Below are 25,752 nucleotides of genomic sequence, written 5' to 3'. Positions count from 1 at the left end.
CCATTGTTAAATATAAATATATATATACTCTTAAAATGGTGAATTAGAGCGAGCGTTTTCCACATTGATGAGTTGTAAAAAGAGACATGGTTTCTATGTGTGTGTGTGTCACACCACTAATTATTAGTTTGTGTTGCGTGAATCCAATCCCCGGCACCATTGAAGCAGGAATTCACCCTACCACCATATGGCTAGCTCGAAAAAGGGTCATCTATCTTTTGTCTTTTATCATGACACTGAATCCATTTCATATAAAAAAAGACGACAACATGCGTATTCTTCTTGTCCAGTTGAACCCAAGATGTCATCCGAGGTGGAAAAAAGAAACGTCGGAGCTGATCTTGGATAATAGTGACACCTTACCCCTTTTACATGCACGAGGCACAACACACAACCCATGGTGATTTGCGTGTTGTCAAAATAGGGGAGTCGTGCTCAAGTTTAACAAGCATCTATCTTACATGTCATCCACAAGACGTATTATTTTACATTTGAAATGTCGAGTTGACGAAGTACGATAATGGAAGTGACACATATTTCCATACATGACACTGGGACCGGGAAGGCATCAGAGTACAGGTGACGCTAAACGATAATGTAATGATCATACAAACGCCAACATTGGAATACCGTGCTGTCGCTCATGGACATCTTCTGCGTATAGAATGCATAAACTTTTCTGCAACGATAGCTTTGTTTGTGGCTACCTTTGTTGATGTATCGTTTTATTGTACATCATGAAATTGTTTACAGCAAGCTGTGTATGTAGGTGGTTTCAAAAATATACGTGATAAAGTCCTTCCATTATATAAACGATAACTTCATCATGGGGAGCAATGATTATGAACAAACCTCAGGTGGTGATAGCAATCTTGGTATTCCAATCCATCGTATGAGAGGAAAACAAAACAACATCCATGACATGCATGATTCGCTTAGCGTCTACGACTTCTGGGTTAGGGCTGTTGCACTGTGCTGTCAACGTCACTACGTATCGTGATCCATACGTAGGATGCATGCAAGAGCCAAACAATTGCATCTGAATCACGATGCATGTTACAGTACACATTTCACAGAGAAGAGAGAGAGAGAGAGGGAAGCGCCCACATGCATACATAGTGTGTGGCATTTCATAAAAAAACAGAGATGCATCATATGCAAGACGCCAATCGGCAATCATTGTCAAGATGCCGTAAGTACCAGGAACCTAGTTGTGCAGAAAATGGTAGCATCCCTTTTTTTGTCTTCAGGTTTATAAAGCAGACCATGGGATTCCACTCTGTAACCTTTCTTGTACACGGTATCAATGTAAGAACGTTGATCGATCACAACGTCGCAACATTTTAGGGTGGTTAGAGGATTGAGAAAACGAACACGAAACTCTAGCAGCTTTCTTTTGTAAACAACGACGAGAACTTGTCAAGCTGCATTACTTTGCTTACATCATACAGGATACCATTTCGTGACTTTTGTGTGTGGTCCTCCGTATAAAAAGAGAGGCCGAGATAGGGAACATGATTCATAATTCAACGCCTACCACTATTACAACTTTGAATATCATCATCATGACCAAGTTTATTTCACTGTTTTGTATCGCTCTTATGGCAGTAGCAGTATCCTCTGCTACGCAACAGACCAATGGAGAGCCTGGTACCGGTACGTATTTAGGAGGACGTGATTTTGCTGTTTATGACAACCGTAACGAAGAACCTCATGCTCTATATAGCACTCAAGCGTAGCGAAGACCCCGATGCTCTAGCACTCAAGCGTAGCGAAGACCCCGATGCTCTAGCACTCAAGCGTAGTGAAGAACCTCATCCTCTAGCACTCAAGCGTAGCGAAGAGCATGTTAATGTTGCGGGTAAGCGTGATTCTATCAAGCGTGATGGTATCAAGAATTTTATCAAGCGGGGTCGGGCATACAAGCGAAACGGTGAGAAGGCCCATGAATCCGGATCACAAAAAGATGTCACGATGTAGTTAGCTCTCATGTATTGATCGTGTTTGTTGTGCAATAGCAGGAATGAAGTATTCAATAAATCTCTCTACAGAGCTTCTTTTGGCACAATGATGCTTATATATATATTGCGAAGATAGAATAGTAACAGGAGGAGGAGGAAAACGATGTATACATGATGATGACAATGGAGGGGGATATAAATTGCTCTACAAGGTAGGATCCAATGCTCTGCAGTTAACGTTACACTTTGCTAAATGCTTCTTGACATCTTGAATGGGGACTTCACGTCGATGGAAAATACCAGCAGCAAGGGCAGCTTCCACATTGGTCTTTTCAAAGACTTGATCAAAGTGCTCCACACAACCAGCACCACTGGAGGCAATGACAGGAATCTTGACAGCAGCCTTGACATCATTGATCAATTCAAGCTCATAACCACTGTTGGTGCCATCACGATCCATGCAGTTGAGTAAGATTTCTCCTGCACCCAATGCTTCACATGCAATCACCAATTGACGCACATCCAAATCACGGCCTTCACGACCACCCTTAACCGTGCATTGATACCAGCAATACTCTTCACCATTAGGACCAGCCTGGCTATTCTTGACAACATGATGAGTGGTTTCACTGGGATCCTTGACATAGACACGACTAGGGTCGACTGAAATCACAACGGCTTGAGCACCATAAGCTTTGGCAATGGTTTCAATGGCAGAGGTACCATCCTTTTTACCATCATTGGCGTAGTATTTTTCAGCAGCATAAACAGCATCAGAACCAATAGAGACCTTGTCGGCACCAGAGCGGAAATATTCACCAGCCACTTCAAAAGCAGGATGCACCGTACCATCAGGATCCACCACATCACGAATACCACCACCAATGGTCAATGGCACAAAGACCGTTTCAGAGGTACGACGAAGCACTTCCAACATAGGCAAATCACCCAAAGGACAATTACGGAAGCTGGTGATATTGAGAAAAGTGACCTCATCAGCGCCTTCTTCAAAGTAGCGTCGTGCAAGATCCACAGGCTTGCCAAGGTTGCGTACGTCGTTATCACCGCTCTTTTCACGCACATCGTATTGATCACCCTTGGTCACCACCAAATCACCAGCGTCATTGGATCGCACATCCAAACATGCAATAATACGCTTGCCAAGTCGATCGTGCTTGTAAATCTCGGGCTCCTTGATCATCACCGTTGATTCATCCACAATACCAGAACCAGTAAGGAAAGAACGCAATACACGCAAACCAGCAAAACCACTCTTTTCAGGATGGAATTGTGTAGCAAATACATTGCCCTTTTGCACAGAGCTGACAAAGACTTCATCGCCATATTGAGTTGTGGTCAATGTCCAATCCTTCACCTTGTCGTCATAAGGAACAGCGTATGAATGAACAAAGTAATAGGATGATTCTTCGTTGATGCTGTAGCTGATCGATTGTTGTTGTTGTTGCTCGGCTTGAGTAGGTTGTGTCTTTAAGATTTGAGATGCGTTCCAACCCATGTGAGGCACAGCCTTGGTCTCCTTGTTGAATTGCTTGACAATGCCAGGAATCACACCCAAACCAGGGATATCACTTTCATCGGATCCTTCAAAGAGAGATTGCATGCCAACACAAATGCCCATAAATGGTCGTCCAGAGGCGATATACTGCTTCAAAGGCTCAGAGTAGCCCTTGCTATTCAATGCTTCCATGGCATGACCGAACGCTCCAACACCAGGGAAAATGAGTTTCTACGTTTACAAAGTTAGCATACAATGAAGGGAGGCAAAGGGTAGGTGGTAGGCAACAATACCTGTGCTTTCAAAATGTCGGATGGATCCTTGACGAACTCAATCTCATAGCCCAGGCGATTGACAGCATTGACCAAGCTGCGGACGTTGCCGGCGCCATAATCCAACATGTAGAGAGCTGTTGTCATTGTGTGTATATGTGAAAGTGAATGTGTGTGGGTGCAAGATAATAAAGCGGCCGTCGGTAACTGGAAAGGTTGATTTGACAGATGTCTCGTGGCTTGTCACGCCTGAGTCACTCATTGTCATAAATGCCGCACAGGAATTCCTGAATGCCCATTTATACAGCCAACAAAGAGATGGCCCTGATAGCATCATGTGATTTCCCTTATTCCTACCGCAATAAGCTTTACATCACCACATTGACTATTTTGCCCCACTGCATCATAAGAAAGGCTCTTACCCTTGCTCAACATGTATACCTTTAATCAGTAGAGGAACAATGAGAGCAACCTGTGGGTGATGATAACAACATTCTCATCAAAAGCATTCATGACATGGAAGCATCCCAACGCATGATGTTGGATTTCAAGTAAAAGAGCCAAACGTGGATATTCCAAAAGAGTCTTTCATAATCCCGATACCCGAGACGACATAAAAGGGGGATCCTTACTCAATGCATGCTCACCATATTGCCGTACATAATCTACATAATGACATAGGTACAAAAATCCTACATGTATAAGAGAAAGTGGGGTCTCAACCTTGGTGCATGAAAATGTAACCCATTGTGCAACAAAAACTAACACCGTCGTCTCCGAAATGCAGGTTTATACGTATATAGTCTTGATGATTTTCATCGCAACATCTATCTTGTACTTGATAGCATTGGTTATGGCGGTGAAGACCATCCTTGCTCAAAGGCCGATTGTATCCATCTGATTCGCCTATCATGTCTTACCAACCAAAACATCACAAATCTGGAAAAGGGATTTCCCAGCTGCTATTGCTTCTTTGTTCACTCCCACCACCATACAACACAATCCACTTTTAGAATCCCCAAAAGATGACAGACTCACATCTCAACCTTCAAGGATGATACTAAGAGATATGAAGAGTGATGCCACATTATCTTCTAGTCACGAGAAAATGATCCCTGGCTCTATATCGTATTTGCATTTGTCACTCATCATGATAATACATGATCATCCCATATATACATACTTTTGATGTAGGGGTATCTTGTTGAGCAACAACGGCATAGGATTGGGAATGAGGATGTGGTAGAAAAAATGATCAAAGGTCTCTGAAAAAGATAGATGCCCCAAAAGGAGTCGTAGCAGCAAATGATGCAAGACATAGCTTGATCCACAACATCCTCCACTCTCGCAGCATGATTGGCTGCCGGGATGTACATACACCTCCTAGCAACCCCCGGCCGTCCCCTTGTCTTTTTCACACACCTGAGAGAAGACTTGGGCGTATGCAGAAAAAAAGAGTTACCGCCATCCCTGTTAAAAGTTTTGAATGTAGCATATCAAAAAGGAGTAATTTTTATTCTAAAACGCACTTTAAATGGTGTCCATCAACCATATCATACGTATCTATACGAGGGCAGTTTTCATATGCGTGGTTGAACGTGTTGTATATGACAATGAGGAAACCCAAGCAAAGAATCTGATTCTGCCATCACACACAACACTACGTCATGCAGTCTTGACATTATCATTGATGCGATGTAGATGACAAGTAGATCGAAAATGGAATGTATTAAAATCCATCTTTACACCCAAACTCCTTCGTGTATGATGTGACATGTTTTATCTGACTGCACCCTTCAATGATGGGTGTGGCATGCCCTAAGCTAATAAGAACAAGCAGGGTGATCGATCATGTGAAACAACCCCTCTCCTTGATAAAGCACATAGCCTAATAGCATCATCAAAATCATGCACATTACTCCTAAAGGAGCATCAAACGTTAGAGCATATTGCCACGTATGATGTGCACATTTTTCGTGATCCTCGTATGGTTGGTTGCTACTATGTAGAGTACAACAAGCATATACCTTGCTCCTAAAGACAAGTTTTGGGTACGTGCAGAAAAGCAAACCTTGAGTCCTCCGTGTTGATCGCTCTACATCTTTGGCGTACAAATCCGTATGTATCCATGTATACAGTACACATCAAAATTAAGGAGACTTTTGAAAATGTATACTTTTTTGGCTTTATGAGATAGGACGACACCACCCCACCATCCATGGCAAGAAACCATATACCAAGCACTGAAACAGAAAACACTATCCGTGGACGATCATGTTTAAAGTATGTTATGAGCGTCGTAGATCAGGCCCTATTGGGTTTACTTGTAAAAGGAAAAAAAGGGGAGTGTACTTCTCTGTTGTTGTTGCAGCCGATGGCACAGCATGCATTGCATCATCGTTAGCCATCATCATCATCGTTGATCCTTTTGCATCCAAACGACCCGTCACATCCTCTTCTCCTCCTCAACCCCCTTTTATTCTTTTCTGCCAACACCTGTCAACCCTCTTTTTTTCTGTGTATAAATAGAGGACCATTCATCACCGCAAGAAACATCATTATCATCCACACTTTTAATTACCATGGCTCGTTTCTTTACTCTTTTCTCTATTGCTGTTATCGCTCTTGCTGGTTTTGCCCAAGCTACAGAGGCCGAAAATGATGATGTTGGTGCACCTGAAGAAGCAGGCACAGGCACACAGATCTACAATGGCCCAACGAAACGTGATCCTGGAGCAGCACCCGAAGGCGAAGGTGAGGAGGGAGCCGCAGGTGAACACCCCGCAGAACCCGCAGGTGGAGAAGATGGTGGAGAAGGTGAAGAAGAGCTCAAGAAACGCGGAGATGATGGCGAAATTTGCGATGATGTTGTCTAAGCAATCTACAAGACCGTTCCCTGCTACAAGATGGATCTTGTTAAACGATCCAATGGATCGCTTTTTTGATACCTCTAGTCAATAAAACTTTAGTTTGAGTATAACGATGATTCATTTATTACATTGCTGTTATTTTGTTGCTCACATGGAGATCAGCTCTATCTCTGCTGCTATCTTTTATGTATGCAAGAAAAGTGGAAAAGAATGACTAGCGACACCATCGTAAGTATACCTTTACCTTTGATTGCCATCCTTGACCATAAAAAAGGGCTGTGTTACTGCTTACGTGCCTTACATGGTACCATGATCATCTATGCACGTGTCCTTTATATAAAATCATAGTACATCAACAGCATAGAGAAAAGCGAGCAGCCTTGTCGATGCAATTCTATCCATGTACTCATGTTGTGGTGCCAATTGCATGGGTTGTAATCGATCATCCTTTGTTAGTTAGCCATGGGACTATTGCTTTTGCCCAATCTCGCAATTTCTTGGAATGTTCTTGACTCTTTCTAGATTCATCCTTTTCCACTTTGTGGTAGCAACCATGTGATGGGTCATTCATGTGTTTATTGCTTGCTCATGGTCTTGAAGCTTGCTGCAGATTGGTATGGTATTACCTATGAGAAACAACATGGGGAGGAGGATAAAACAAGCGGCACACTCCTTTTGGATACTGTTGATATCAAAAGACTCGTTGCATGGCAATGGTAGTATGGCAACCAGGATGAAAGGTACTCAATACTGCTTCTGATGATAACGGCTATATCTATTGCTCACTTGCATGAGCATGGATTACTTTTAGGAGAATTTCTTTGTGCCAGTAAACGGGTCATACATGTGTGGGTGATGAACTTGTGCCTGAGCAACTTACTCAACATCTCATGGCAAGGCTATTCCAACATTATTATGTAGATAGCTGCGTAAATGGGGTTGGGGTAAAATAGTAGTAGACAGCCCTCCTTCCTTTAGAGCAGCTATTATGCCAAAGATCTCCTTTTTGTTGTCAAGTAGAAGGTATCATGGTGAGATGCAACATTTTATTTGCACTAGTACTACTGCTACTGCTATTACTACTACTACTAGTAAGGCGGCGGTTGTGGCCCCGGCTTGTTCCGTTTGTTCTTGGTGTGAGAAGCAGCAGCAGCAGCAGCCCTATTTCGATTTCAGCAGCCACCTGCTTTTGTGAGTGTGTGTCTTTCTTCCTCCACCTTCTTTTTCAACTGTACAGGGTCAACATGGATATCAACGTTGAAGCTATGCTGGAAGCCCCCTTCCAAGACAAATCGGCAAGTGACAATCATGTCGACTAGAAGTCCTTTGTGCTCATAGATTGATATTCTATCTAGGCTGAACAAGGTTCGTCATCACATCATCGTAGCAGCAGCCAAAGTAGCCGTCATCGAGACGAGAGTCGAAGCAGCAGTAGTCGACGCCATCATGATCGGCAGTAAGTGGACATTTCCTTTTACAAGCAAGCATCGCCTGTTGACCCATTCTATACCAGCAGCTCTTCTCGTCACTCGTCTCGTCATCGGTCGCGTTCACCTACTAGGTCACACCATCATCGCCATGGGTCTCCACGACGTCGTTCCCGTTCTAGACACAGTAGTAGAAGATACCGTAGTCGATCGCCATCGTATCGAAGACGCTCACGATCGCGTGATAGAAGTCCCAAAAGACGTAGCAGGAGTGTGGAACGCCGCGAGTAAGCAAAGACAATCCATCAACATCAACACTCATGGTATTCACCCTATCTTTCTTTTTGTAGTCGTCATCGCAGAAGAGCACGATCTCCTTCACCTCCTGTACCCGAAGAAGAACGTGATCGACGTACCATCTTTGTCACACAATTGGCTGCTCGTTTGACATCTCGTGAACTAGAGGATTTTTTCGTTCAAGCAGGTCGTGTACGTGATGCTCGTATCATTTCTGACAGGAACTCGAGACGTTCAAAAGGGTAAATATTGCGCTTGATTATCAGGGAGGATATACTAATACCTTCCATTTTAGTGTTGGGTATGTCGAGTTTTATGATGAGGAGTCGGTTCAGAATGCGTTGGCAATGTCAGGGCAAAAACTTTTAGGTATCCCTGTGCTCGTTCAAATGTCCGAGGCTGAAAAGAACCGTTATGCTATGGCGCAGGAACAAAATCGGTAATGTCTCTCCCCTTCCCACCTTTTGTCATGGTTGGATATTAACATGGTATCAATAGTGCTGGGCAAGAACTCGTTTTTCAAAGACTTTATGTGGGTTCTATTCATTTCAGTCTCACTGAAGATGATCTTCGTCAGATATTCGAACCGTTTGGTCCCTTGGATTTCGTCAATTTGCACAAAGGTAATGAGTGAGATGATATGTATACATCCATGTGTGTGTGGATTCACTTATTTTCTTTACTAGATCCTGAAACGGGACGTTCCAAGGGTTATGCTTTTATTCAGTAAGTGTGATGACGATGAGCATAGGCTGATACACATATTGACCACGTGTTTGATATAGATACAAGAATGCTGCAGATGGCAAGCAAGCATTGGAGAAGATGAATGGGTTTGATTTGGCTGGTCGTCAGGTAATGGAAACAACAACAAAGAGAGAAGGAGGGAGAGACCTATGTATTGACCTCTTTTTTTGCTTTCAGCTCAAGGTTGGTCTTGTCACTGAAAGAGCAGCAGCAGCCAATTATGGCAATTTGGATGATGAAGGTAAGGATACAAATACCATTTATGCCTTGGAATTATCAACTCATCACGTTATACAGATTCTGCAGGGTTATCTCTCAACTCTTTGGCTCGTGCTGAATTGATGCATAAATTGGCAGCCCGTCAATCGGATATGATGGAAGAAGAATATCGTCAAGCAGAAGAATCCTCCACAACCCCTACTGCACCGTACGTATTACCCGCATGATTCATTTCCAGCACAGCTTACTCATGAGAAAAAAAAATTAGTGCTCGACCCAATATTCCCATCAAGGCATCGCGTACAATCATGCTCAACAACATGTTCAATCCTGCAGAGTAAGTTTTGGGAAAGAATGCTGTGCGACACACATGCAATGTGAGCTAAAATGTCATGTGTTATAGGGAGACGGAGCCCGATTGGGTAAAGGATTTGGAAACGGATGTCAAGGAGGAATGTACAAAGTTTGGTCAAGTTGAACATATCCATGTGAACGAAGATTCATTGGTAACGAAAAGGGGATCATGGAAGGAGGAGGATACACTGAAAATGACTAACTGTGGTGGTGGTAGGGCGAAGTGTATCTCAAGTTTGAAAGTGTGGAATCAGCCCAAAATGCATTGGAGGCCTTGGATGGACGATGGTTTGGTGGTAAACAGGTAAAGCGAATGTATGAAGGCTTCTTTTGCATACGACTCATAAACGTTTCTTTGTAGATCTCGGCTGTATTTGTCCCAGAAGCCATCTACAATGCCAAATTCTCCCTTTAGGTCTCTCTCTCAGACACACATTTTCTCTTTCTACCCTGATTTTACAACAATAATAAAAAAAGCAAACAAAGGTAATTCTATTTCATCCTGTGGTGGTTGACTTTTTAAAGGGAATGAAACGTCTAAATGATCCAAGCAAGGGTCCTATCATACGTTCAGCAAAAAAGGGAGTCATGGCAACCGAGGCTGCAATCCGTAAAGGCATCATGGCCTAGAAAAAGCCAAAGCGTCAGTTATGTAAGAAAATGAAGGATGATGCACTCACTCACTCACCTTGACAACAGCATAGGATGTGGCTAAATTGACCATGATTCTACTATCGGGTGCCAGGGGTTCGTATCCATAACGAGTTCTCAACTTGCTCATGATCCGATTGCCTTCTGCTATGGCCTCTTGCGGTACAAGTGGGATATGCCAACCAGAATAGTCGAGGGTATAATAAACGATGGGTAAAGGCACAATGGCAGTGATTTCGTGCAAGAGAGCAAAGGTGGTCATGTACGATGCTGGCTTGTCTCGGAATTGATGGGCATACTTGCGCCATCCTTTCAATGGGGCACCTCCTCCACTTCCAGCAGCTGTTGTTGTTGTACTCGCAAGTCGACGGAATATCACCATCTCAGTGAGAAAGACCAGAGAGATAACACAACAAGCGGCGGCGTGGGTTACACGACATTTTTTAGGAAACGAAAAAAAACACACAGACACAGACACATGTTTGATTGAATCTTAAGTGGGGAGATGAATACACACCTTATTAGCAACCCCACACAAACCACAAATAAACCATTATATTTTGCTATTCGGGCTTAATGACAACACTGTACGGTTACAAAACAAGAAGAAAATAGGGATGGGAATGGGAGAGACAATGAGAGAGAGAGAGAGAGAGGAAGGGGGTGGGTTGGTGGTGGTGATGGTGGTGGAAAGGAATTGCAAAAAGGACAAGAACCAGCCTGTCGACTTTTTTTCTTTACTTGCATGCAAGTTAAAGAAAGATGCAAAAGACAATGAAAAGGAGTGGAGGAGAGAGACTGTAGTAACACGTTCAGGGATAATCATGTCATGAAGAAGAGGACGACGATGGAGTATTTGTGGTTGGGGTGGGGTTGCTGTGAATCTTTGCATGACGACGCAAGTTGCTTACGACCGAGAAATGTCGACCGCATCCCTCCACTGGACACTTGAAGGGTTTCTATTATAGATACAAATCAATCAATCAATGATCCTCTCCTCTTGTACATAATCAATCACTCCTTTTCTCTCTCTCTCTTACCTCGCCAGTATGACTATACATGTGTGTATTCAAAGAGCTTGGACGAGTGAACTTTTTGCCGCATACGGTGCATTTGTATCGTTTGGGGGTAGATGAAGTGGCCTTTGTGTTGAACGTGGCCATCAAAGGTTGTTGACTATTGTAATAAACGGCAGGGCTGCTGCTGCTATTACTACTGGAAAACACATCAGGGGACGAAGATGCTGACGAGGTGGATGATAAAGGCGAGGATGATCGAGAACAACTATGCATCGAAGCACGTCGTCCACTACCACCACGTCGTGATTGCATAAATGTCGTTGAAGAGGTGGGATACGGTACAGCAGAAATCGTAGGCGAATAATAATAGGAAGGCGGTGTCAAACCAGCACGACTATGATTATGATTACTATTGCTGCTGTTGTACATGGGCTCATCGGTCGACACAGGAGATCCTATAAAATTGGCATGCGTTAATTTTTCGTTTCCATGGCTTTGTTGCTACGTTACCTGAATACAAGTAAGGATATCCTTGTTGGAAATTCGGGCTTAGAATAGCGGTGTGTTGTTGTTGTTGTTGGGGTACAGTAACAGCGGCCATGGCTGCTGCTGCCATTGCAGCTGCTGAAGTACTATCATACACACATGGATCAACAGGCAAGCCGGATACCATGGGTGATGAGGATGAACAGGGTGGTGGTGGTGGTGGATAGGATGCAGACGTGATACCTGTACCCGACGCAAGCGTACGGGCACAAGGGTACGAAGGAGTCGAGGCTGCTGCTGCTGCTGGCATTGGGATTTCAGGCCATGAATTGGATGACATTGGACCAGCCGATGTCATATCAACCATGGTGTTACCCATCCAATATTCAAACGAGTCGTTGGTGCTATTGCTGCTGCTGCTGCTATTACCGCAAGCGGTGACTGCTGCTGCTGCTGCTGCATTCGATTGTCGTGGATAAGGTGAAGTGCCAGCATTGGTTGCTGCTGCTGCTGCCTGCGACGAAAAGAAATCAAAGCTCATACCAGGATACACTGAAAGCATACTATAAACAGGTACTGACAAAAAAAGGGGAAGATAGAGAATAACAGGAGAAATGGGGGTGAGAACAAGTTTTACACAAGTGGGGAGAAAAGTGGATTTGATAAAGAATACAAGCAAGCCTGTAACTGAATCAAAAGGTGGTGAGTGGTGAGTGGTGTGTGTGTAAAGAAAAACAGAGGGGGGGAAGGGATAAAAAGATGCGAGAGTGGGTTCTCAACGGCAAGCCGGAAAGTGTCGTGTGGTAAATATGAGTGTAGGTGTTGAATAAAAAAAGGATCTTACAAAGATCAACTTTTTGTAGTGCGGATGTGAAAAAAAGTGGAAAGAGGAAAGAGAGGTGTGTCTCGAGTGCGTTCGGATAAGTGGTATTTAACTCAACCCATTCATCAAGAAGGGGTGTGCGTGCGTGTGTGGGTGTGTGTGCCTCTATCACACACTCACACACAGCGTGTTGGTGTTTGTGTGTGTGTGTGTAAAATGGTTACACTGCACGAGGTAATGAGCTTTTCTATTGGCAGCAACCCATAGCAACCACCAACCTTGGATTTCAAAGTGTAACTTGGCGATGGTTGCACACGCCCACATTGGCTTATATATTTTATAACATTCCGTCCTCCGCACGGCCCCCAGTTCGCGCGTAAGCTCGGTTCATTGCCTTTTCACGTAGCATCCTTCATCCATTCAACATGTAATGCTGTGCACGCATAAAAGATTTATTCCATTTTGACCCCCTTTCATCCCTTATTTCCAACCATGTTACATACTACCATTACCATTACTTTAGATTCTTCGCCTCCCCCTTTCCGTAACCGGTATAAAGCGGACATTGGATATATAATAACAACACGCGTAAAAAAAGCCCGTTTATGATGATGTTCATCCTGTTACTATGTAGCTTGTCTACTACATGCAACGGTATATCACATGGTACTTTGTATCCCGAAAAAGGTGTGGCTTCACCCACCATCATCATCATTAATGTGTGCAAAGATACATCATCATCATCATCATCACCCCTCCTCCTCCTCCTTCTCCTTTTTCCCCAACTCCCTTGCTTCACCACGTTATGGATGGAGATGTATGTATGTACGAGAGACTACTAGGTAGGTAGCCATTGGCTGGGATGGGATGGGATGGCTCATGGATCGTAAACAAATAGGCCACGTGGCAATCTATACATACCTAAAACGCCCAATCACAACGAACGACGGCATATATAGATATATACTGCTATTAATTAAATTTAGAAATAAGTCATTTACTTAATCACCATCGATGATGGGGATGGATTCTGTCATTGTCATGTCAATGAACAAGGTGCTTGCAAGACAATATGGTAAGGTATATATAAGAGGAGCAGCACATGTTGAATGAATTGAGATAGGTCTGCACGTGTCAAGTTCACGTAGTAACATAGTCCACGCATGATACCAAAAGCTATCATTGATCCAGAAATCGGCTTCTAGACCGAATAAGGGGTGGGGGAGTGTGAGTGTGTGTGAGAGGGAGAATAATTAATGTGCGGGCGGATTCATGCTAAAATGATTATGGTTGTGTTGCCCACCACTGTAACAAATGAGTGAAACACTGTGTGTGCAACAATCCTTCTTTTTTTATCTCAATGCTTGAAAACTAGACATGTATCCATCAAGACTATCAATGTTAAATGCCGATCATCATTGGATTTTCTTGACTCACCCCCTCCTTTTATACTCCCAACCCCTTTGTTACTGCTCATTGTTCGACACCCTCCTCCTCCTCCTCTTGTCATATCTTAAAAGGAGATGATGATGTAGTAAAAAAGAAATCTTTATATAGGGCATACATACACGGATGATATGATGGTGGTGGTGTGGTGTGGGATGGAGGCGTGAAAATAGAGGGAGAAATGCGTGTGCGCGCGGATGAATCGGGAATGAGAAAAAAAAAGTCGCTGCTTAATCCAGGGATGGTAAACGCATCTTGTCTAAGGGAATGGGTGTGAAATTACGAACATCAATGCCTCGATACAATAATTCATCATGACAGTGGGGAGGAACCAATTTATGTATCAGATCCGGTCGAATGGATAATTCTACAACAACAAAAAAGGATGGGTCAATATCCATAAACACTCATATGCCTTATTCCTATTACCTTCAGCCGTGAAATCAAACAAAGGAGGTAATTCACGTCCTGTGGAAAGTTTGGTGTCTGGGTTCCTCAGCTCATCAAAGAATGGATGTACCAATGCCTCGCTGGCTGTCAATCGTGTTTGTGGATCGTATTGCAATACACGTGAAATCAAATCAATTGCTTCAGGTTGTACTCTCGATCGAAACACCTAATCCCATAATGATGAGCCCATTGTCCCTCGCCTCCAAAGTGTACATGTGTGCCTTACCTTTGAAAATGGATGTGGTTTGATTTGTGGAAACTTGTGATCGACGTATTGAGGGTTCATCTTCGCAATCTCTTCTTTGGAAGGTGTACCAAGGATCTTGATAATCTCTACCAGTTGATCGATACCACTTTCACCAGGGAACAAGGGTTGACCCAATAAAAACTCGCCCATGACACATCCTGCTGACCAAATATCGATGCTGGTTGTATAACTTGTAGCTCCAAATATCAACTCGGGTGCTCGATAATATCGCGAACAGATATAGGATACATTGGGTTCACCTGCTACCAGGATTTTGGCACTATACACACGTATCTTAATAACTTTGACCCATATCCTCTTTCCTTTTCCTTACCTTCCAAAATCACATAGTTTCAATACACCGGTGATAGGGCTGACCAACAAGTTTTGAGGTTTGATATCACGATGACAGATGCCCAATGTATGAGAATAGGCCAAGGAACGGAACAATTGGTACATGTACAATTTGACGAGAAGCATGGGAATAGGTTGCTTGATTTTGGCATAATGACGGGATACACGGTACACGGTCTCGGGAACATACTCCATCACCAGATTCAGGTACACTTCATCCTTCTTTTTTGAAATAATGTTGAGAAACCAATCACATACGCGTGAGCATACGGTACTATTGAATATAGCCTCCTCCTCTTCCTCTTCCTCATTCCAACATTTGAATAATCATATAAATGTTTACCTTGGTATCGCCTTGTGTGTAAAAGTAAGCCTTGAGACCACAAATATTGGGATGGTTCATCACTTTCATGATTTGAAGCTCACGGTTCTATGTCCATGGATATCAATCTCTTGGATCTCATTCAACCCTTGATGTTGTATGTATGCATACCTTGAATCGCTTGTCCTGCAAGACTTTTTTGATGGCAGCATCCTCTCCACTATGTGCCAATTTTGCTTGATACACCACACCAAAAGATCCATTGCCAATCACCTTGTGGTTGTTGTATTCAAGTTGGATATCTTGTCCTGTTCGACCATCCTTGGCAGCTACACGGATGGTTCGTGAAGAAGGATCGGTCGTGTCTCCTGTCATGTGGCGTGTTGGTTTTCACTAGTCCTGCCTTTGTGTCTCTCTCTCTCTCCTTGTTGAATACCTGACAATCGAAATTGACTAAAGCTCGTAGTCGACATTTTAGAGTTGTTGTTGAAGTACAATGCCGAGGTGTTGTTGTGTTAGTGTATGTTGATGTAAGAAAAAGACAAATGGGGTGTGAATAAAACGGGTCGTTTTCAAAGTCGTGAATCCCGAGAGAGAAGCGTTGTTGTTTTTAAAAGAGAGGAGAGAAGAAGAAGAAAGAGTGAGTGAGAAAGGAAGTAAGCGAGAGAGGGAGAGAGAGAAGAAGAAGAAGTTAGGAGAGATAGAAAGAGAGAGAACAAGGGAAGAAAAGGGTGTGCGTGTGTGTGTGTATGAGCGTATGTGGGTTATGTGGAGAAAGTGAAAGTGGAAGGTTGCAAGTGCTGGGCCGGGTTTAGAGTGAACCAATCGAGCTCCAGCAGGTGAGGGTCAGGCGTGACGGCATTTGAAATTGAAGCAACCAGACATCATCATCCATCACCAGTCTACTGGATTCAGCCACTTTGGAGTGGCGTGTTGTTGAACAATAGCTACTACTATGTACATCCTCCATCTCTATTCTAGAATAATCCCTCACCATCACAACTCCTCTTTGTAATAGTATGCAGGGTATATGGATCATCTTGATCATGCTATGCGTTGCCCGGGAAAACCAGGGTTGCTATGATGTGTGTGCACCGCGATAGCTGGATTAGCTCATCCAACCACTTTTTACCTACACTACGTCATAACCAAAGTGACCCTGACACTGCTTGATCGAAGTACTTGCAAGTCCGCATCCATCTCCCGCAACCTACATATCCATTTATCCTTGCTGGAACAACTTTTTTGTGATGATGGCTCAAATGCATCTTATGATATCATACAATGGATTCATATTATTCATGGATCAAAGTAAGGATCTAAGGATGCAAGCATGTCTTTCAGCGAAGTCTTGATGTATGCACGTGATCCATACTTTTTTCATGAGGATGATGATGATGATGTTTTCTCAAGCTGCAGCTTATGATGATAGGATTTGGATTGGTTTTGAAGTCAAAGTTAACAAAAAAGATGGGTACTTTTAATAAAAGATCCTTCAATTGAGCTATGAGTGAATAACACTTTTACGACTTGGGATGTGGTGAACTGCTTTCAAGTGGCTGGTTTTCAAATGCAGACATTGGCAGGCCACTTGCACTCCTTGTTGGTAAATAAGCCTTTTTTCCATTCTCCAACATGTCGTTCCTGTCACAATTCTCTCGATCTTTGTTTGCCCAAGCACGACAACAACAACCTGTGTTTGCTGCTACAACTACGCCTTCGACACTCCAATTGGTGCGTACCATGAAGGTGCGTTCTTCTGTCAAAAAGATGTGCGATGGCTGTACCACGGTTCGACGACGAGGCAAGCTCTTTGTTACCTGCAACAAGAACAAGAAGCACAAGCAACGTCAAGGTTAAACACGCTATTACGACATGATCAACGCCCTGTTACGGTAGAAAAAAAGAAGAGAGAGAGAACACACACACACACACACACATATCTATCTAATGTATACACACACATCCTTTCAACATGCAATCAACCATTTTTTACTACAACCGATGAATGAATGAGAGAGAGGATGGATGGAGAGTATGGGAGATCCTTTGTGTATCAGACGCCAAGGTTGACAGGTCATGTATTGAGTTGCTTGGATGAGGTGATTTGAGGTAACGTGGGTATCAATCCATGGTTGAGGAACGGATCTTTCCAAATGGTGAAAGGGGGCCACATCACTTATTATATGGTGCTACAAATGTCTCAACAGTAATGGGGTGAAAGGTGGTCAATTTGGTACACTGAAAGAGAGACAAAGGTGTTGCATATCCAATCCACCACCGCGTCTTCCTTCTTGATCTCTTTGCAGATGATGATGATGACGACGACGAAGCAATTCAAGTATTTCCTGCCCAACTACATACGCCTAATGCTAGGATCGTCTGGTGTCATGTAACCGATCATAGTTGACATCCAAATACAAGATCCATGCAATATCAGACGTCCACTAATTTTGAAGAGTATGCATATATGAGGAAATGTGAGTACGGATGTGTATTGCTCTTGACACGTGGTTGAGCGAAGTATATGGATGGCGTATCAAAACATGCAGTTGGATGATGATGGTTGTACATGGTTGACAGGTTGCACAAAGGATGAAGATAGTGGCTGCCACGGAAATGGATGTCGACTACTACGATAATGAGATCCACCTCGTTCAGGATGACAGCATCAAGGTCAAAGAAGCTCTTTTTCCACGCGTTGTATATACCTAATTTCTTCCATCCCATGTACCAAACCAATACAGTATTCAGATGATGATCAATATCCATAGGCTTTCGTATGTATTGAAATAAAGTTGCTACATGCAAATAAAGCTGCTTCTATATAATGACTACAAGCTGTCCACGTAAAAAAGGCTGTATAGCAGGTTGCTGCAAGTAAAGAACACTGTTTGAGACAATGGAGTAAGGGCATTGCTAATGGCAGCTGCAGGAATGAATGCTGTTGCGTTTGCTCGTGGCATATGAGCGTGCAAGAGAGTGTGTAGTGTCAAGAGACTCGTGGGTTGTAGTAGAGTGACAAGAGGGTCGTGTACACGCCATGGGCTTGCCATTCAGTCAAAGGCGATTGGATCAAGGCATTCGTAGCGTTGACATGATGGGTTGAAGCAGGACAATCGTTCGTAGCGTAGGTGGTAGTTGTATACTTCAATGGGCCAAATAGTTGAGAATGGGAGGAAGAGGGAATAAAGTGGGCGTGGAAGAAGTGGAAACTAAATTGGGCGGACACCTCTTGTATAAATGCATGTACTCTGTACATCAAACCTTGATATTGAGATTTCCCCTCTCGAACCTGAAACTTTAACACAAGGTGCTCTTGGACATGCTGATCACGATGATCTAAAAAAGACCTGATGTCTCATTATAAGAAATTGAATGGGAGGGTATTTTGTGGGTTTACTATGTGAGGCGGAAATGGAGGTCAGCCCCAGATTCATGTTTTATGGAAATAGTACGTATTACCTTGGGATTCCCCATCTGTAACCTGAAACTTTGTCAGAAGGTTCGCTGAGACCTGCTGATCAACTTCATTCATTTAAAATTCGTATATTTCAATGTGAAGATTTAAAATGCGGGGTAGTCCAAATGGTAGATGACGTGAACAAAAGAGCGGACGGCCCACCGCCCCGAAGTCGCCCACCTCCAACTTGAAAATGGGTCAGAAGGGTGCTCTCGAGCATGCTGATCAACATTTTTGTAATAAAAACTTCTCGCTTCATTTGAAAATTTGGAATGGGAGCGTCCAAAAGTTTGAAAGACGGAGACATTCGCAGGGTCTGTCTTTCAAGAATTGACACATTCTCTGTTTGGGCGTAGCTCAGTCAAATCAGCTCGGATCAACCTACTTTAATCATGGTAATGAACGGCTGGAGCAGGAGCATCATTCCACTGTTTTACAATGAACAAAATTTGGGATTGAGAGGAAGTGGCTATTAGCTGGCAATACATGATAATGTATAAAGGATCATACATTGACCCTACCAACCATGCAAAATAGCTGAGTTACACAAAGCCGTCCCTGTGCATCTTTTGCTCTATCAGGGCCAAGCTGCTTCACAATGAATAAAGACCACTCTTCATATACCATCACGCTTACAGCATAGTAGAAACATAAAGACAGCCATATCTCAAGATTTTGCAACCAAACGTGGAGTCTTTAATAGAACAACATGCTCGGCGGGGTGAAAGCGATCTTGTGTCAAAGTATGAAGTCCATCGTGGCCAATCCCAGATTTCGTCATGTCGCCACCAGCCAAACTGGATCAAGGGGTCGACCTCTTCGACGACGACGACCAAAAAAATATTTTTTGGGCTGTTTGCGACATTGAACGCGAAACTTTCACCCAAGGTGCTGTTGGCCAAGCCGAGCCCATTGCTCCAATAAAAACCCCACGTTTCATTGTAAAGTTTGGAGATACAAGCACCTTTATGTTTGTAAGCGTGATGTTATATGAAGAGTGGTCTTTGTTCATTGTCAAGTAGGTGGACCCTGGCAGAGCTAAAGATGCAGAGGGTCGTGTTGTGTAACATAGCTACGTTTGCATGAATGAAAGGGTTAACGTATAATTACTTTATGGATCATCTAGGAACAGGCATGTATTACTAACTAACGGCCACTTTTATCCAATCATCATTGTTGCGAGATCCACTGCATGGGAACGATGCCCCTGCTCCAGAGATTCATTTCCATGATTAAAGTAGGTTGATCCGAGCTGATTTGACTGAGCTGCGGTCAAAGAGAGATTACATCACTCTGGACATAAAGCACGCTCGATGTAGCTCAACCGATGTAATCTTGTGTGAGCGTAACTCAACCAAATCAGCTCGGATCAACCTACTTTAATCATGGAAATGAATGTCTAGAGCAGGAGCATCATTCCCATCACGTCGATTTCGCAACAGTGCTGATTGGATAAAAGTGGCTATTAGCTGCCAATGTATGACCTGAAAATGAGGGTTGCGTACCTATCATGCATTGTCCCTGAAGTCCTGACTTTTTAGCTGAGGTACCCAAAGAGGCCCTTCTGCATCTTTGGCTCTCCAGAGTCTAGCTACTTGACAATGAACAAAGACCACTCTTCATATCGCATCACGCTTACAAACATAAAGTTGCCTGTATCTCCAAACTTTACAATGAAACGCGGGGTTTTGAATAGAGCAATGGGCTCGGCTTGGCCAATAGCACCTTGTGTGAAAGTTTCGTGGGCAATGTCGCAAACAGCCCAAAAAATATTTTTTGGTCGTCGTCGTCGAAGAAGTCGACCTCTGGATCCAGTTTGGCTGGTGGCGACATTTGCGAAATCTGGGAATGGCCACGATGGACTTCATACTTTGACACAAGATCGCTTTTACCCCGCCGAGCAGCTTTGTTCTATTAAAGACCCCACGTTTCATTGTAAACATTTGAGATACAGCTGACTTTATGTTTTCACTATGCTGTAAGCGTGATGCTATATGAAGAGTGGTCTTTGTTCATTGTAAAGTACGATAACCTGATAGAGCCAAAGATGCAGGAGGGCGTGTTTGTGTAATGTGCGAGAGGGCAGTGCTTGAAGGGTCAATCCTATTGGCGGACGAGTGCATGACAGATTTTCCCCTACCAAGCTATCTTATGATTGCCTGTATGGAATCTTTTTCAAGTTTACCATAGGTTAAAAATGATCAGTGCATCCGAGAGTATCTTGTGTAAAAGGATGAGAGTAGCAATGATGTTGGTTATCATTACAAAATGAGAGGGGCATCATCCAATGATATGAGACTATGTCTATAGAAAGACGTTGGGCTAATAGGCTGTATGAAGCAAGGTAATCAACAACTCTTGGATAAGCATGTATAGTGCATGGAGATAATTATCATTGTATTAGTTGTATAGTCAACCAATGAACAAGATCTACTATGGGAGATGGGAGAAGGGATATGGAGTGGAGTACGATTTCATTCATCAAAGCCACCTTATATGGGAATGGCAAGTCGCTCTTTTGCATTTAGCACTTCTTCAACACATACGCACACACACACACACACACCGCTACTTTTACCATGCCAGCACCCGTGATATCCCCAGCTGAACGTGACTACATTACACAAGGAGTGGAATACGATTGTCGAGCTGATGGTCGTGGACGTCTTGAATACCGTCACCTTGTTCTTGAGACCGGCATTTTATCACAAACCAGCGGCAGTGCACGATGTCGGTTGGGAGACAGTGATGTTCTTGTGGGTGTCAAGGTGGAGATTGGTGAGATTGAACAAGGACAGCCTGATCAAGGCCGTATTGTATGCAACGTGGAATGGTAAATACCAATCGAGTGTCGACAGCGAGAGAGGGAGGAAACAACAACAAGCCGATTGACACATACTTGTACACACGTGTAGTTCTCCTAGTGCTTCACAACAATTCGAAGGACGCGGTGCCGATGATTTGAATACAGCCTTGACTTTATCATTGGATCGATTATTCAATGGCCCTCAGAATGGATTGGATTTATCAAAGTTATGCATTGTCCCTGGACAACAATGCTGGGTGATTTATGTGGATGCCATGGTAAAGATTTGAATGAGATACACACGCACACATGCATTCGGGACTCATAGATGCATACTAGGTGATGGATTGTGCTGGTAATCTTTTTGATTGTATTGTCATGACAGTGCGTGCTGCTCTCTTTGATACCCGTATTCCACGCACGGAATTGCAAGATCTTGGTGATGGCGAATATGAATTCGAAGTCATGGATGATGTGGAAGATGCAGTACCTATTGCGGATTGGGATCGATTGCCCATCTCGGTGACTTTGTACAAGGTAATATTACACCACATGGATCATTGGATGGGGTAAATGACAATACCTACATAGATTGGAGAACGATACATCATTGATCCTACCATCTTGGAAGAACTCTCCTCGGAAGTTACCTTGACTGTTGGCATCAACAAGGATGGCGCTACATGTGGCATGCAAAAGGGTGCTGGTGGAAGTATCAACCCAAGCTTATTGACCGAAATGGTTCAGGTATGTTATTCGTGCAAAAGAAGGAGTACAAAGAGGACTCAAAGGTATCTATAGACGGCATCCACCATTGGCAAATCGTTGATCAGTCAATTGGATAAAAAGTTGATTGCGGATGATGAGGCGGTGCAAACCAAAAAGATGCATGGCGAACCTGTTCAGAAGCTTGGTTTCTTTGCTGCTGTCATTTAATCATCGCCCCTTCATAATCTCTTTCATTCGTTTAGCATCTCTCGCATTGCTCCTTCCCCTCTTCTCCCTACACATTTGATCCATTCTACTAGTTTAGTACACAAACGTGATGGATATATATATGTATTGTATAGACAAAATCATGCTATTCATGGAAAAATAATACAGAGGTTGTTTTTAAGCGGTTTCCGATTCCTTGGCAGCACCGCTTGCACGCCATTCACCCAAAATCAAACTAATGATTTCATCCATACCCACACCATTCTTGACTTGGGCAAATACAGTGGGGCCATTTCCTCTGGAGCAATACAAATTTAGCTTAAGGCCAACTAACGCGGGTTTTCCTTCAAGATATACCTCATCTTTTTGGCATCGCGTGCCATGACATCGAGATCAGCACCGACAATCTCTGCCAAATCGGTCTTGTTAATGATCAAAAGATCACTCTGGGTAATACCGGGACCTAAATATCATGAATTCTACATCAATTTTCTCATGCAATCGATACCATAAGTGGTAATGATATCCTTACCTCCCTTACGAGGCACCTTGTCGCCACCAGCAACATCAATGACATAAATGATGTAATCAGCTAAGGATCGACCCTTTTTATCAGCCCGTGTTGTTATCGTTTGTATCACTCATATACATACCAAGTTCACGGCTATAGTTGGCAGCCAAGTTATCACCACCGGATTCAATCAACAAGAGCTGGGTGTTGAATTTGCCATGCAAAATTTCGAGAGCGTTCATGTTGGCCGATACATCCTCACTAAAGGAAATAGGCATGTGAGTGACGCTGGTAGAGGTATATGGATGCACACACACAGGGACGACGACCACTACTTACCGAATAGCCTATATACATATCGGAAATACACATCACGGCTGATAAGATAAGCATGTTCCACAGGACGTCAAGGATGACCCATACTTACCGCATGAGGACAGCCACCGGTTTCAATAGCCTTGATACGTTCTTCTGGTAATGCCTTGTTTCTTACAAGGAATTCGGTATCTTCCTTTGTAAAGATATCATTGGTGACAGCAGCAATGGAGTAATTTTCACGAAGTCGTTGACACAAGGCCAACATCAATGCGGTCTTGCCAGAGCCCACAGGTCTATTCATGTAACCATCATCAGCATAAATAAATACACGTATGCGCGTGTACACGCGTTTTTATGTTTTCTTCTTACCCGCCAATACCAACAGTGAATGCGCGTTCGGACCAATCGCGATCTTTGTAAATAGCCTTGGGGCGTTCATGATACAAGCCTGGATGGTCCAATTGTTCGTGGGTGTGGCCATGTTCATGAGCATCATGAGAATGAGAATGGCCTCCTGCTGTTTGATCATGGCTGTGAGCAGCAGCAGCTGAACCACCGGATGAGTTGGTAAGGTCGAAGCGGCAAGTAGTGTTGTCGTTGGACATTTTTTAGAAGATGAGAGAAGAAAAGGAGACACGTTCGCTGGTTTGCGCGTGTCAAGTTTTATAAAGATGATCTCCGAACTGTGCCAAGGCACCAATCATTGACATCGGAAGATCAAGGAAGCATAATCGTAGTGACCATGCTTGTGCAACATACAACAAGGAAAAAAACACACCCGTTGCATACACTTGTTCCGTTTCCAAGAGGTATATTAAAATATATAGAACATCATCATTCATAGCATTGGCATTCATCATTCACATCACTTTCAAAATGAAAGGAAATAATACGAGTAGCCTTGATGTTTCATTGACATGCATTGTTTTGACAACTATTCCCACGCCATGTTGATTGTTTGGAACACTATTTTGCTAACATTCTTGATGTATGATCACAAATCATGTATGTGTAGACAACGAGACTATGAATCGAGATGATGATAGAATAGACGCTTGGTGGCATGCTTTCCAAAAGAGGATGTTTGTTCCAATTCGATGTATGCTGCCGTTGCTGCTGCCGTGGCTAGTATAGTAACAGGATGAAATGGAATGAATAGCTGTTGCCGTGGCTAATTAGTAATAGGGTGAAATCAATGAACAGCATCCAGCTCTTAAACAACATTACATGGCTTCAACCCCAGTGGTCCATATTGCTCTTCAAGGTAGTCTCATTCTCGTGTATAGCTAATACCTCTTGTATGCGTGTCTCAATTTAGTTAGAAATATCCTTAACCTTAAATCGTCGCACACGTGCTTGCTCGCTTTGGTTCATAATTCATGAAGCAAGTAACTTTGAAATGACCAGTGGCCATATCACAATAATAACATTGGCAATGATTATCAAAGAAGAGGATCTCAAGGATCCCAAGAGATAAGGCAAACAAGTTGTAATCATGTGTAGTAGCCATCCTGTGGGGTAGAGAGGACTCTCATGCATCAATGCAGTAGGGGAATAAAGAGAAGCGGGCAACTTCGGTCGAACCACCACCCCGCTCACCCTTTTTCTTTACTCGCTCCACTCTTCTCAGCATCACCACAATCCTGAATGCCTTTATTCTTTTTTGGAAACAACGCAGTATCCAATGGCAACCATTGTCCTTGGTCAAGGTGAATGCCAACTCAACGAGCTCCATGGGGTCGCTACTTGCAAGATGAGAAAGAGTAGGGAGAACAAGCGTTACGCGCTATACGATATCGCGTTTGCTCAAAGATGGGTAATCTTACACTATGAACGAGGTACGATCTCTGGGGATAGATGTTGTTATACCATGACTGATAAAGATGATAGGCAACGGATGGATGAGTTTGTGATAGCATATTGGTCAACGACGAGCATCTAAGGACGTGTGGATCAACCCATCAACAACACGCTGGCTTTTGGCTTTTATTGATGATACCCCAACTACGGCTCCAAGTTGCAATGAATGGATTATGCGAGGAATTGGTATTGCTTACATCCGCTGGTCACGTTGCTATCTTGAACGATACAAAAGTCAACATCGGCTCCCCCTGCAAACTCTACCTTCGCTTGCCGCATCCCCAAACAGTGCACACCACGTACTCACTAGAAGCACGTGTACACAAATTAGCCCGCGATGATAGTACTGTATGCAGATTATAGGTGTACGTATGTCCAATCCAAACATCAATAAAGC

General features: G+C 43.3%; 10 protein-coding genes across 10 annotated transcripts; 5 read left to right on the top strand and 5 right to left on the bottom strand.

Annotated features, from left to right (window-relative positions):
• Positions 1-1,514: 1,514 nt before the first annotated feature.
• O0I10_010011 (uncharacterized protein) lies at positions 1,515-1,980 on the top strand (the record flags this gene model as incomplete). The annotated part of the gene is made up of 2 exons (XM_058489994.1): positions 1,515-1,656; positions 1,727-1,980. The coding sequence occupies 2 exons, from the start codon at positions 1,515-1,517 to the stop codon at positions 1,978-1,980; spliced, it is 396 nt and encodes a 131-aa protein (XP_058339229.1).
• Positions 1,981-2,166: 186 nt separating this feature from the next.
• O0I10_010010 (imidazoleglycerol phosphate synthase, cyclase subunit) lies at positions 2,167-3,896 on the bottom strand (the record flags this gene model as incomplete). The annotated part of the gene is made up of 2 exons (XM_058489993.1): positions 2,167-3,708; positions 3,771-3,896. 2 exons carry the CDS (start codon positions 3,894-3,896, stop codon positions 2,167-2,169), a joined length of 1,668 nt encoding a protein of 555 aa, XP_058339228.1.
• Positions 3,897-6,331: 2,435 nt separating this feature from the next.
• Positions 6,332-6,625, top strand: O0I10_010009 (uncharacterized protein; the record flags this gene model as incomplete). The annotated part of the gene is made up of 1 exon (XM_058489992.1): positions 6,332-6,625. One exon carries the CDS (start codon positions 6,332-6,334, stop codon positions 6,623-6,625), a length of 294 nt encoding a protein of 97 aa, XP_058339227.1.
• A 1,238-nt stretch (positions 6,626-7,863) lies between these two features.
• O0I10_010008 (uncharacterized protein) lies at positions 7,864-10,078 on the top strand (the record flags this gene model as incomplete). Its single annotated transcript, XM_058489991.1, has 14 exons — positions 7,864-7,914; positions 7,975-8,075; positions 8,136-8,333; positions 8,397-8,585; positions 8,639-8,782; positions 8,842-8,966; positions 9,030-9,069; positions 9,129-9,198; positions 9,268-9,331; positions 9,388-9,517; positions 9,578-9,646; positions 9,713-9,815; positions 9,881-9,967; positions 10,025-10,078. The coding sequence occupies 14 exons, from the start codon at positions 7,864-7,866 to the stop codon at positions 10,076-10,078; spliced, it is 1,425 nt and encodes a 474-aa protein (XP_058339226.1).
• Positions 10,079-10,160: 82 nt separating this feature from the next.
• Positions 10,161-10,696, bottom strand: O0I10_010007 (uncharacterized protein; the record flags this gene model as incomplete). The annotated part of the gene is made up of 2 exons (XM_058489990.1): positions 10,161-10,289; positions 10,352-10,696. The coding sequence occupies 2 exons, from the start codon at positions 10,694-10,696 to the stop codon at positions 10,161-10,163; spliced, it is 474 nt and encodes a 157-aa protein (XP_058339225.1).
• A 445-nt stretch (positions 10,697-11,141) lies between these two features.
• On the bottom strand, positions 11,142-12,381 carry O0I10_010006 (uncharacterized protein; the record flags this gene model as incomplete). The annotated part of the gene is made up of 3 exons (XM_058489989.1): positions 11,142-11,273; positions 11,355-11,788; positions 11,844-12,381. The coding sequence occupies 3 exons, from the start codon at positions 12,379-12,381 to the stop codon at positions 11,142-11,144; spliced, it is 1,104 nt and encodes a 367-aa protein (XP_058339224.1).
• Positions 12,382-14,318: 1,937 nt separating this feature from the next.
• Positions 14,319-15,934, bottom strand: O0I10_010005 (uncharacterized protein; the record flags this gene model as incomplete). Its single annotated transcript, XM_058489988.1, has 7 exons — positions 14,319-14,455; positions 14,518-14,704; positions 14,765-15,065; positions 15,120-15,361; positions 15,483-15,569; positions 15,633-15,829; positions 15,898-15,934. The coding sequence occupies 7 exons, from the start codon at positions 15,932-15,934 to the stop codon at positions 14,319-14,321; spliced, it is 1,188 nt and encodes a 395-aa protein (XP_058339223.1).
• Positions 15,935-17,096: 1,162 nt separating this feature from the next.
• On the top strand, positions 17,097-17,321 carry O0I10_010004 (ribosomal protein L36; the record flags this gene model as incomplete). The annotated part of the gene is made up of 1 exon (XM_058489987.1): positions 17,097-17,321. One exon carries the CDS (start codon positions 17,097-17,099, stop codon positions 17,319-17,321), a length of 225 nt encoding a protein of 74 aa, XP_058339222.1.
• Positions 17,322-21,503: 4,182 nt separating this feature from the next.
• O0I10_010003 (uncharacterized protein) lies at positions 21,504-22,666 on the top strand (the record flags this gene model as incomplete). Its single annotated transcript, XM_058489986.1, has 5 exons — positions 21,504-21,757; positions 21,840-22,008; positions 22,070-22,267; positions 22,322-22,477; positions 22,532-22,666. 5 exons carry the CDS (start codon positions 21,504-21,506, stop codon positions 22,664-22,666), a joined length of 912 nt encoding a protein of 303 aa, XP_058339221.1.
• Positions 22,667-22,843: 177 nt separating this feature from the next.
• O0I10_010002 (urease accessory protein UreG) lies at positions 22,844-24,100 on the bottom strand (the record flags this gene model as incomplete). Its single annotated transcript, XM_058489985.1, has 7 exons — positions 22,844-22,964; positions 23,024-23,129; positions 23,199-23,258; positions 23,320-23,438; positions 23,517-23,524; positions 23,605-23,788; positions 23,865-24,100. 7 exons carry the CDS (start codon positions 24,098-24,100, stop codon positions 22,844-22,846), a joined length of 834 nt encoding a protein of 277 aa, XP_058339220.1.
• Positions 24,101-25,752: the final 1,652 nt, after the last annotated feature.

The sequence above is a fragment of the Lichtheimia ornata genome (genome assembly GCF_029851405.1).
Source record: "Lichtheimia ornata isolate CBS 291.66 chromosome Unknown scaffold00063, whole genome shotgun sequence".
Classification (NCBI taxonomy): domain Eukaryota; kingdom Fungi; phylum Mucoromycota; class Mucoromycetes; order Mucorales; family Lichtheimiaceae; genus Lichtheimia; species Lichtheimia ornata.
This window is presented reverse-complemented; position numbering and strand designations above follow the sequence as displayed.